The 13,220-nt window shown below is 35.8% G+C and overlaps 1 protein-coding gene across 14 annotated transcripts in view; it reads left to right on the top strand.

Annotated features, from left to right (window-relative positions):
- Window positions 1-13,220, top strand: part of LOC127833630 (coiled-coil domain-containing protein 39-like) — a 127,946-nt gene that overhangs the window by 20,080 nt on the left and 94,646 nt on the right. Inside the window, exons 16-21 of one of the 14 annotated variants that reach the window (XM_052358995.1) lie at window positions 584-762; window positions 2,427-2,495; window positions 3,285-3,347; window positions 4,216-4,332; window positions 5,541-5,682; window positions 6,099-6,971. The exons of 8 other annotated variants lie outside the window; for them this stretch is intronic. In XM_052358995.1, coding sequence (XP_052214955.1) covers window positions 584-762; window positions 2,427-2,495; window positions 3,285-3,347; window positions 4,216-4,332; window positions 5,541-5,682; window positions 6,099-6,184 — 656 coding nt within the window. In that variant the 3' untranslated portion in view covers window positions 6,185-6,971. Of the gene's footprint in view, window positions 1-583; window positions 763-2,426; window positions 2,496-3,284; window positions 3,348-4,215; window positions 4,333-5,540; window positions 5,683-6,098; window positions 6,972-13,220 lie in introns of those variants that run through there. 5 more of the 14 variants (XM_052359010.1, XM_052359006.1, XM_052358998.1 and 2 more) reach the window with 5 other exon arrangements.

Genomic DNA, 13,220 nt, shown 5'->3' with positions numbered 1-13,220 from the left:
ACACAAATAATAATGATTGGACAGAAGTGATACATTCCAAAATATTCATAATTTCACAGTTGGCTGCTCTCTGTTTTGAACTTAACCAGATGGTGGACCAATCTCCATTTCCTATAGATTTGAAAATATTCAAATATTCCTAATATTGTGGTGGACATATTTTTTTAACCATTTTTAGAATGGGGCTGGGGTCCTTTTTAGTGTGAAAATTGTATTGTTTTGACTAAAATTACAAAAATTATATTTTTTTTGCTAACAAATACTGTGAAATTGAGAATATGTGTTTTGCATTAATGTATTTACTATGGGTCCACTTATAACGCTTGATAGGGGAGGATCTGAATGTTAAATTGGGGGAAAGGGTTAATTTTGCAATTGTACAAAATCAATCTAAAAATTGACTGCTCTCTGCTCTTAACATGTCTAGATTGATTGACCAATCTACATTATTGACCGTTTTATTGTGAGACCATTTATACTTTTGACCAATTGGACTTATAACCATTTTGACCTCTGATCATTTGGATTAAAATATATATTTAAATATATCTAACATCGTGCTTGACTGCACTCTGTTACCAAGGTGATGAGATGGAGGAGAAGCAGCAGCTGGATGAGCAGATGAGGGCGGTGATGGACAAGTACAAGTACAAGCGGCGGCAGATACGGGAGCTCCAGGAGGACCTACAGACCATGAGCAACACCCTGGACAACCTGAACAGGGACCAGGACGCCTACGTCGATATGGTCGAGGAGAAAAAAGTACATGTTAAGATTGTTGACATCTAGTCTATTTTGTCTTGATTTTGAGGTTTTGTCAATATCTTGTCCCATTTTTCTTGCAGATGTTTTTTATGCCTCCTGATTGAATGATAGGGGGTATATTGTTTTTGGCCTGTCTGTCTGTCTGTCATTGTATGTGTCTGTCTGTCATTGTATATGTGTGTCTGTCCCAAAACTTAAACCTTGCCCATAACTTTTGCAATATTGAAGATAGCAACTTGATATTTGGCATGCATGTGTATCTCATGTACCTGCACATTTTGAGTAGTGAAAGGTCAAGGTTATTCTCCAAGGTCAAAGGTCAAATATATGTCTTCAAAGCGGTGCAGTATGGGGGCATTGTGTCTTGTTTTATTTTGTAATTGATATGAAGTGTGTTCTGGGAAAACTCCATGTGTGTCAAGTGCTGTCCCAGATCCGCCTGTGCAGTCCCCACAGGGTAATCAGGGACAACACTTTCCGCTATTATTGTATTTATCATTTTAAGCAAGTCTCTTCTTGGCCAAAAAAAGTGTGGTCCCTGATTAGATTGTGTGGACTGCACAGGCCAATCTGTGATGACACGCACATGCATTAAGCCCTGTTTTCTTAGAGTGAAGCTCATATAAACACTGCTTGCTCTGGTGTAATTGTAGAGGTGACAAATGTACGTGTTGAGAGGGTGTACAGCATGTCCTTTTTATGTCCTCCCGTCTATACTGGGGGACATATTGTTTTTGCCCTGTCTGTTTGTTTGTTGGTTTGCTTCAAACTATAACATTTGCCATAACTTTTGCAATATTGAAGATAGCAACCTCATATTTGGCATGCACGTGTATCCTGTGGAGCTGCACATTTTGAGTGGTGAAAGGTCATGGTCAAGGTCATCCTTTAAAGTCAAAGGTCAAATATATGGGTCAAAATTGCTAATTTAATATAACTTTGTAACAACTTCTCATGAGCTGCACACTTTGAGTGGTGAAAGGTCAATGTCAAGGTCATCCTTCAAGGTCAAAGGTCAAATATATGGAGGGGGACATAGTGTTTCACAAAAACATCTTGTTTGTCTTGTTGTTGTACTGCATATTTACGCTGATGCATATGACAAGATTGTTGAGAAGGAAAATGTTGTTACATTGAAAAAGTGACAACAAATGATTTTTATGGTGATCCATGAAAAATGTTGTTACAATATGGGTAAAAAATAAAAATAAATACATTTTATTTCTTCATAAAATTACATACAATTTTGTGAATTGATTAATTGGTTGTTTTATTGCGCAGTATAAATTAGATTTGTTAAATGAAATATATAAATATGATTCCTTTTTTGTACAGAATAAGATTTAAATATTAATGAAACAAATTTCACTTCTTTCATAAAAAACAATTTGTATTGCTTTTAAAGAATGATGCTTGATTTTTTCACATAAAATAATTTGATTTCTTTTACAGAAAAATGTGTTTTTTTTAATACGAATGCACGATTACTTTCACAAAACAATCTTTGATTTATTTCAGGAAAAGTTTGTTTCCTTTCCCAGATCAGTCTTTAATTTTTCTCACAGAGCAATATTTCAATCCTTTAACAGAGCAATATTTCAATCCTTTAACAAAGCAATATTTCAATCCTTTAACAGAGCAATATTTGTTTCCTTTTTCAGAACAAGATACTCCAGCTGCAGAAAGAACTGGATGACCAGAGGGCCAAGTTAGAGCGTGTCAACAAGCAGGTAATGAAATCTGGATGGGAAAATTGTGGGCCTAGGGTCTCATTGTATTTTTACACTGTCACCTAGACCTTTGACCTAGTGACCTGAAAATCAATAAGGGTCATCTGCCAGTCATGATCAATGTTCCTATGAAGTTTCATGATGCTAGGCGTAAGCATTCTTCAGTTATCATCTGGAAACCTTTTTACTGTTTCGAGTCACTGACTTTTACCTTTGACCTAGTGACCTGAAAATCAATAGGGGTCATCTGCCAGTCATGATCAATGTACCTATGAAGTTTCATGATCCTAGGCGTAAGTATTCTTGAGTTATCATCCGTAAACCATTTTACTATTTCGAGTCACTGTGACCTTGACCTTTGACCTAGTGACCTGAAAATCAATAGGGGTCATCTGCCAGTCATGATCAATCTACCTATGAAGTTTCATGATCCTATGCCTTAGCGTTCTTGAGTTATCATCCGGAAACCATCTGGTGGACGGACGGACCGACTGACCATCCTACCGACATGAGCAAAACAATATACCTCCTCTTCAAAGAGGGGCATAAATATATCCACAGTATATGGACTGTGAGCCAGGTCATTTGAGGATTGAAGTAAATTTGCTGATTAAATTGACATTCAAACAGTCAGGCTTTCGCCTTTGTAGTTTAATTTCTTATCATCAGAACTCGTTGTTTTTTATTTTCTGATGAACACAAATTAATAATATAATATTTCTTATCTTAAATTTAAAATGTATATAAATTTATTCATTTATGTATCAATTCCTTGGTTTTATTTTATAGAATGTACGTTATGCGAAAGAGTTGAGGTCTGCAAAGAAGAGCAAAGGAGAAACACCAGAAGAGGTGAGCTGTACTTGAAACTTATATAAGCCTCGTTCTGGTAAATCCCGGCTTAATACATGTGTGTAAAGTGTCGTCCCAGATTAGCTCATGCAATCTGCACAGGCTAATCAGGTATGGCACTTTCCACTTAAATTGAAATTTTTGTTTTAAGGAAGTCCCTTTTAACAGAAAATCCAGTTTAATGTAGGTGGAAAGTGTTGTCCCTGATTAACTTGTGAGGGCTGCACATGCTTATCTGGGACCATACTTAACGCACATGTATAAAGCCCAGTTTTACCAGAATTCAGGTCCTTTATAAATGCTGGATGGCAGTAAAATTGTATGGCTTCTGTAAGGTTTGCTGGTTTCTTTAAAGGAAGATTCTGAGAACGCTCTAAGAGTGGGGACTGAACCGAAGAGTGATTTAAAGGCAGACATGATATCCAGAATGTCACTGCTGGGTGAACTTTGACTTAGAGGTTTTACTTTTATTAAACAAGATTTAAATCTATACAGGGGTCCCATTTCACAGGAGGGAAATAGGACGAGGGCTGTGGAAACTAGGGGGATTATTTAGTATTTTTTGGATTAAGAATTTTTCTTGTTGATGTTTTTTGACATGTTTTATGTAATAGAATTACTCATAAGAATTGTTTAAGACACAAGTTATGTCCAAAACAGACATTTATATAACACAGTAAATGCATGTTCTGGTAATATGCTTTATTGTGTAATCATTCTTTCTGGATTGAAATTTAAAAGATATATACATTTTTAGGATCAAAAAGCACCACTCTGCTATTTTTTTGGACTTCTCGGTGGTTGAGTTAGGGAATAGTCTTGTGAAAATGGTCTCAAGCCATTTAAATATTGTTTTCTCCGTTTTCAGAAAGACTTCTCAGTGCGTGAACTGCGCGAGTTCAACAAGGGCGTGATGCAGCAGATAGGGGAGGCTACTCAGGTGCACCCGGACCTTGCTGAAGCTGTAACCATGTATTTCGCTCAGGTTGGTGGATACGCGTTATATTGGAGTTACAGTGTATTTGTTATGGGAAAACTGTGCTTAATCCATGTGCTCAAAGTGTCATCCCAGATTAGTCTGCGCAATCTGTATAAACTAATCAGGAACTACACTTTCCGCCTTAACTCTTTCAGTGCTGGAACCGAATTTTGAAGGCCTTTGCAAACAGTTTGGATCCAGATGAGACGCCACAGAACATGGCGTCTCATCAGGATCCAAACTGTTTGCTATTCTGATAGTATTCGTTGAACAAAATCGAAGAAAATGCTAATCTAAGAAATTCAGCAGACGACATTTTAGCAGACGACAAATTTCCCAGCATGCAAAGGGTTAACCTCGCCTTAACTTGATTTTTGTTATGAAGATACTGTAAACAAAAAATCCACAAAAGCAATTAGCCTGTAAAACTACACAGGTTAATCTAACTGGGACAGTTAGACACATGCATTCAGCCCAGAATTTGCCTTAGTTATACCTGCAGGGAGGGGTATGATGAAGTCATTCAGTCAGTTGGTTGGTTAGTTTTTTCGGTTTGCATTGTCAGCATAAAGTGTGATAATTTTCTGGAGCAAACTACTTTTCTCAAGTGAAAAGTTGAAACTTGAACCGTTGTATCACCATGAAGTGTAGATTTTTAAGAGACTCTTCCCATTTATTCAGATATTCATAAGTTATTTTGCATGATCATACAGGGTTATTACTGTTGCTGTTGATGTAACTAGGGATGAAACTCATTGTTAAGCATCCATAGTCATTTCTAACCCAGGCTGCATGGGTTTGATTCTATTTTCCTGTTGTATATTACCATTTAAACATTGGAATCTTTTATCATGTTATTTATATATAATGAAAGTCAACATCATAATAATTATATAAGTCGCGTTCTAAAAAAATAGGCATAATGCATGTGCTTAAAGTGTCATCCCAGATTAGCCTGTGCAGTCCGCACAGGCTAATGAGCGACGAAACTTTCCGCCTAAATTAGTTTTTGCTAAGAAGAGACTTCATTTAAACAAAAAATGTCATAAAAGCGGAAAGTGTCTTCTAACAAAAATCCAGTGTAGGCAGAAAGTATTGTCCCTGATAAGGCTGTGCAGGCTAATTTTGGAGGACATTTCACACACAATTATCAAGCCCAGTTTTCCCAGAGAGAGGCTTAACTGTATCTCTGTATACCTTGCTTCGACTTGCAGGCTAATCTCCCAAGTCTTACTGGTGGTCGGCAGCCTGGCAGCGCCCGTAGTAGCCTGTCGTCAGTGCGTAGCAGTCCGTCCAGCGTCAAGTCTCCCACAGGAAGTGCCCTGGGCCGTGCACAGATCGGCGCAGACTTTGGAGGTAGCAATTTATGTTTGTTAGTTTAAAGAAGTGTTTACTTTTTCACATTGGGATTTTTATCTTAAAAAAGAAAATATTACTGAAAGTGTTATTATTTTCTTTTTTTGTTGGCATTTGATTTTCCATGAAAATTTCACTGTTCAGACTTCTCTTAGGTGCTTTTTCAATACTGGTACCGGCTTAGAATAGAAGCTTTCTCCGCTTATCACCAGTAAGAATAACCTGTTACACTGACATTATTTTGTCTATACAAGGTGCCCTGTCGCCATGCATACTCTGTTATATTGATGTTATTTTGTCTATTCTAGGTGCCCAGTCGCCATGCATACTCTGTTATATTGATGTTATTTTGTCTATTCTAGGTGCCCAGTCGCCATGCATACTCTGTTATATTGATGTTATTTTGTCTATTCTAGGTGCCCAGTCGCCAGGCAGTTCTCGGAGCTCGAGCTCACTGAGCAGTGTGAAAAGTGTGCGCAGTGGAGCCAGTGGAAGGAGATAATGACTGGCAGGGAAACAAGCCTCGTTCTGGGAAAACTGGGCTTAATGCATGCATGTATTGTATTGTCTGCACAGGCTAATCTGTGACAACACTTTATGCCTAAATTGAAGTTTTGTTTCGAAGAGACTTCCTTTGATAATAAGATTCCATGAGAGCGGAAAGTGTTGTTACTGATAAGCCTGTGCAGACTGCACAGGCTAATCTTGGATGATGCTTTATGCTCTTGCATTAAGCCCAGTTTTCCCAGATCGCTGCACAAATTGGAAATGAATGGAGAGAAAACAATCTTAAGAAATAATTGTTAGGAAAAAGAATGGTTTTCTACTTGAAACTATTTGTGTTTGTGTAGGTTCAAAGTAAATTTGACAAAATAGGAAACTTTCATCTTTAATGTATTTTGTTTATGCCCGTCTACCAGTTTGTATACAGAAACTACAAAGAAAAGTTATTATGCTTTAAGAACATTTTCTTAAAAAAATATTACATATTTAATGTAATTTGTCAATGTTATTACTGTTTGTATAATGTTTATGCTTCATGTTTAGTTGTATATTGAAAATGTTTTAAGATATATTTATTGTGATCTTGTTTGGTCTTGTATTTCCGTTGAATGAATTCATGGATGAATAATTGTTTAAAGGTGTACAAGGCATATCACTGTGTTATACATTTTCAACTGTGATATTTTCATTGTATAAGAATTTGAACCATTTTCTTGAAATGGAATACTAGTATTGTATGTTTATTGTGATGTATTTAATTCTTGAATAAAGATTACTGCCATTTCTTTACAGTGAAAGGATTTCCTGACCTAGAATGTTTTCATTGTAATTCATGATATGTACACTGGTTTCTTGGACTACCAATATAAATAGGCTGAGCACTGTGAAAAAGGGGTTTAGTGAACGTGTGTAAAGTATCGTCCTAGATTAGCCTGTGCAGTCCACACAGGCTTATCAGGGACGACACTTTCCGCTTTAATGATATTTTTTGTTTACAGAGAGTATCTTCTGAACAAAAATCCAGTTTAGGTGGAAAGTGTAGTCCCTGATTAGCCTGTGCGTATTGCACAGGCTAATCAGGGACTACGCTTTATGCACATTCATTAAATCTCCTTTAAACAGAGCACATCTCAAATATCGTTGTTTGCCATTTCCCTACCTACCCAATAATGTTTTCCCTTCTAAAAAGCTTGTTTTGGTTACAGTTGACAAATGCAGTTATGCTTGCCAATACAAATATTTGCTTATAGCTACCTTCCCATTTACAGCAAACCTTAAGTTTGGCCCTGGTTGTTATACTCATAAAACAAGTCAACATGAACTAACTGGAATAATTATTTTGCTGTTACTGTTTAAGTCTTAGCTTATCTGAAGAGTACATGAAAAATACAAAAGAAAAATATACAAATTAAACATAAAGAATAAGTTAGTTTTATTGTTGGTATGTAAAAATTAAGAAACAAAGTAAAGTGATTAAGCTACATGTTATGACACATAAAATAATGAAGATTGCTTTATTTTTTAAAATCTACTATTCATTAAGCTTAATCACGGAGCGTATGTTGATATTGTCATCTAGAGTCCGTGGCTTAATATTTGACAAGAAATACTACTAAGACTCATAGATTTGTGCATTGCAGACTACGTACACGTGCATGTCAAAATCATAGTTGTGTGTATCCCATTATGTTTCTTCATAACCATATTATTAATATAAACCGAACAAATCTGCATCTGACCCACTGGTCCCAGCACAAGTACAGAGGGTATCGTGCTAAAATGTACAATCTCTAGGTAAATGTGCAATTCTGAAACCTGTTAGATTACAAGCAATATTTAATATTACAGGATATATTTTATATGTATACTGGTCAGAAATGTCTTTCAAAAAGGTTTGACATTTAATTTTATTTGTATTTTAAATCTCAGAAGGTGCTTTCATACTAATTACAAAAGAACGGGAAGAATAGCATTCGCAATTATTCCTACCAACAACTTGCCATGATGATTAATGAATTAGCACCACATGTAAACAAACTACTAATCATGTTAAATGTTTTACAGATATTTATAAACTAGAGTATTGACAAGGTTTTACAATAGCCATATAAGGAAAACTGCCACGCTCCCTGGCAGACATGTTTTTCAACCAAACAGAACCATTTTTTTCGATCATTGGGAAATCTTCTAACCAAGTTTTATGAAGATGTGACTATAAATGTGACTTAGTGTTAACAAGGTTTTACTATAGCCATATGAGGAAAAATGACAGCCATGTTTTTCAACCAACCAGAACCATTTTCAAACTTCCAAGATATTATTGGGACAAATATTCTGACCAAGTTTCATGAAGATCTGACAATAAATGTGGCATCTGGAGAGTTGACAAGGTTTTACCATAGCCATATAAGGAACATATGCCCTGCCCCCGGGCGGTCATGTTTTTCAACCAATGGGAACCATATTCAAACTAGTCTTAAGATATCATTAGGAGACATCTTTTGACCAAGTTTCATGAAGATTGGACAATAAATGTGACCTTAAGAGTGTTCACAAGGCAAATATTGACCAGACGACAGGCAAAAGTTTATCATAAAAGCTCACCATTGAGCACGCTGTTCTCAGGTGAGCTAAAAAAGCGTATGTGTGCACAAATAGCAACAAACAAACAGTTGTCCTCAAGTACCTAGCAACAACACATATGTTTCAACATATCCATCTATTCACTGTAGTCCTGCATTCTGCCTGGTAACAACCCCTTGTTTGTCTTCCAACTCCAGGAACTTGTCCACTTCCATCTCTGCAGCACTCACTGATTCGCAGGCAGATATCAGACCTGGCACGGTCACGTATTCTCTCATATGTTCTGGGATATCGAGCTGCTGAATACCAGACTGTGTGTATTTCCCAGATCCTATCATAGTATTATTGTTTTTCTAGCATACTGGCGCAGTGTCTTAACATTAGGACAGTGTAGGCTGCCAAAGGTTTTGTTAAAGAATTCATGAAAGCAGTGTACGACGCCATCGACCTTTTCCTGTATTACCCGTTGAATGAATTTCAAAATGTGTTTTAGAGCAATTTCCTCACCACATAGACTCAAATGATGCCAGCGCCAGCTGTCTTTAAAAACATTGATAGCTGATTGTACTTTATCAGTGCACAAAAATTAGATGCAAAATTTACTTGCATCAAATCTTCCCCAGGAAATGTATACCTCCAGGAAATACTATCAGAATGAAGGCTCTCATTTACTAAATACATGTTCACAAGTCTATAGAGTAACAAAATACACCTTAAATCCTGACATGCCAGTAATTGGGATATCATCCTTAACAGACAAGAAGACATGCCATGATAGCAGCTGGTTCAAATTTAGTTTTCTTCAATTATTTTGCAGGAATGCCTTAGAACATTTTTGGATGTTTAAAATCAATTAGAATTTTCATTGGCTCCTCTTTGTTGGTTCCAAGTGCCTCCACAACTGGGCGAAATTGATATTCATATTCAAAGTAGCTAGAATAATTGTTGACTATTTTAGAATATGTCTCCGATTCATACACACTGAGATCTGATACACGTCCCAACACTTGTGCATTTTCTTGATTTTTTAAAATGGTTATGGCAGCCTGGAATGGGTATACTGGAAAACACTCGCCACCACCATCAAAGTCCATCATGATTTAGGATATGCTCCGTGGTCAAGCAAAGCTTGCACACAATTAATAGACCCCTCTTGTGCAGCAATGTACAGAGATTGGGGGCCATCATAGGCTGTGATGTGAATATATTTCTTTAAGAACACATCTCATTCACTTTTAGCTTTCGCAAGCAGCGACATGAAGCAGTAAGACTGACCAAGTTCAGCTGCAATAAAAAGAGGTATTAAGCCGTTGTTATCTGTTAGTTCAATATCTGCACCCTTTTCATGAAACGATCTCAGCTTTTCCATAACGAGCAGCGACATGCAGACTGGTTTCCTACATAGCTGTTTGACAATTGACATCACAATCATTCACTAATAACTTAACACCGTCTAGAGAACATTTGCATGCTGCCCAGAGAGGGGTATACACTAAATGTGTTCCTTTGCAAGGGTCTGCTCCTGCCTTCAACAATGCTTTGATACAAATAGCATGCCCTGCCATGGCAGCCAATAACAGTGGCGTCTCACTTTCAAATGTCATAACATTGACATCGACACTTTTATGCTTTACTAGGACTCTTAGACATTCTACATGACCTCGATGTGCTGCCTCATGGATAGCAAACCATCCCCTGTTGTCCTTTACATCCACAGGTTTGCCTAACAATTAAAGTAATAATAATAAATGAAGATCAACATGTACATCAAAGCAGTGTGGCTTACAAATAATCATGAAAACAAACGTTTTTGTATGTATAATTTGAAGTCATTTACACATTAAAGGGACCTTTTCACAGATTTTGGCATATTTTGAAGTTTGTCATTAAATGCATTATATTGATAAATGTAAACATTGGATCTAAAAAGCTCCAGTAAAAAATCAAGAATAAAATATAAAAAAAGGAAAAAAAAGTAGCCCGCAGTAGGGCTCGAACCAGTGACCCCCAGAGTAAAAACCAATTAGACCGCTCGACCATCCTGCCAAGTATGTACGAGAGACGTATTTTATACTTTATATAAGCAATCTTCGTAGTTTCACAAAATTAAACGACAGCAACAGAACTCTCCAAATTATTCAATCGTTTCGCGTTGCAACGCTTTATAATTTTCAGGTTTTTAAATCTTCAAAAGATGCATATAATCGCTATATTAGACCAAAGACCTATAGATTACTATGATGTAATCTATAGGTCTTTGATTAGACAATGATAAATGTTCAGTATTACTGTTTCCTCACAAATATCAAACCTAAAACGAAAATTTGCGAATCTGAAACAACTTTTTTCAATTTTGTCAATTTACCAAAAACGTGAAAAGATCCCTTTAATAAGATAATGTGTGAAAATAAGTCTTATGTCGTGTACGGCATCCGCGCAGTCTAGTCAGGAACTACGCTATCCGCTATAACAAAGACCTATATAGGTCTTTGGCTATAAAGTCCGATGTGATGAAATAGTAGATTTATAGATATATAGATTTATTCCGGAGATAGCATACACAACACACAATGAATTCAAACAACATGTTCATAAAACAATATGTAGTAAAAAAACAATCATAATTGAAAAGTACATGCATATAATGCAATATGGCATGTACACCAACGCCAAGGATTACACAAAAAAGAGCAATATCCCTTATTTCCATTGTTGCCCTTGTTGTTGGTGGCACGACATTGAGAGACACTAGTAATAAATTAATACTAAATACTATATTAATAATAACAAATACATGAAATATAATACTGAGATTCACATAAATGAACACGACATTAATATCAGATTGTAGCTTTGCTGACATGTACTACCACAGTATAATTGAGTATCACTTTAAAGCAGAAAACATCAAATGTATCAATTATGACCATTATATCACAGATTAAATTTGGATGTTTTAAAACTTTAAAGATTACTACAACATACAACAATTAAAAAGTCACATTAAGTATGCATGTATTATTAATCCGAACTGATAAGACATTGGGTAAAGGAAAATGTAAAAATTTAACAGCAAAGCATATAAACGTAAGATACATTAAACTACTGTATTTAATAGATGTTGTTTTTATAGCAGATTTAAAACTAGACAATACTGTCATCTGGGTTATAAAAGATGGTAGTTTATTCCACAATGTGCAATCCAAGTAACTGAATGACTTCTTTCCATTTCCTTTAACCTTTCGTACAGAGAGAGCACCTTTATTACTTAATCTGGTATTATGGGAATGTACAGAATTCTGGGAAATAAACTGGTCTGACAAGTCAGGGGATAGACCATTTTTGATCTTAAAGACATGGAAGAGCATTATTTGCTCGACACGCCTGTCCACTAGCAACTATTACAAAGAAGTATAATGTTCCGGGCTAATATGAGTTCTAGAATCAAGACTGAGCACAAAACGGATCAATTTATTTTGGGTCACCTGAAGTTCAGTCTTCCAAAACTGAGTAATACCATTGTATCATATAGAACAGGCATATTCAAAAGACACTGGATTAAGGATATCACAAGAAGTTTCTTGGTATGCTGGGTTAAATACTTAATATACAAACTTTAACCTAGAGTAAGATTTCTTAACAACAGACTGAGCCATATTGACAAATGATAAAGTCTGGTCAATACTGTCCCCAATCTACTTGACCGCAGTTGTGTATTCTATAACTGTGTCATTACAAATTATATTTAACTTGGGATTTTACCTTAGCTTGTGTTTGGTACCAAATATAATTGATTCAGTTTTACCAAGGGGAAGAGATAACTTGTTGGCAATTAACCATTGGTTCACTTCAGAAAGGGTTTGCTTTATTTGACACTTGTCTTGACCTGAAACTATTATGCCAGAATGATAAGTAGAAAGATACTATACTGTGTGTTTGTGTTCTTACGATAAACATTGGTAATTCTATATTATGTTACTGATGATATGCTGTGTGCTTATGCTGGTACGATATAAATTTGTAATTATTTCCTGTTATTATGATACTATGTTGTGAGTTTGTAATGGTACGCCGTGTGTTTGTCCTCATAAATATACAGCCAATTATTATAATCATACAGCATCTCATCGTTTTATAATAAACACACTACACACAATGAGAGCTCACACCATACCATATCAAACACACACCATATCATAATAGACAAACAGAATATCTTATCAAACACACAGCATACCAAAATAAACACGTACAATAACAAACGCATAGCATATCATCATAACACACTGTATATATAATCTTGTATATCCATACACTGAAATATCTTGATTAAAGCGAGATTATACGATTTTTTATATGTGTTAAATTTTAAAATATTGATAAAATATGTTACAATAACGCAAAATAGGCAAGAAAAATTATGCATTAAATACGAATCTCATAAAATGCAG

This window comes from Dreissena polymorpha, chromosome 6, assembly GCF_020536995.1.
Source record: "Dreissena polymorpha isolate Duluth1 chromosome 6, UMN_Dpol_1.0, whole genome shotgun sequence".
NCBI lineage: Eukaryota > Metazoa > Mollusca > Bivalvia > Myida > Dreissenidae > Dreissena > Dreissena polymorpha.
The sequence above is the reverse complement of the archived record's forward strand: the minus strand, read 5'-3'. Positions and strand labels throughout refer to the sequence as shown.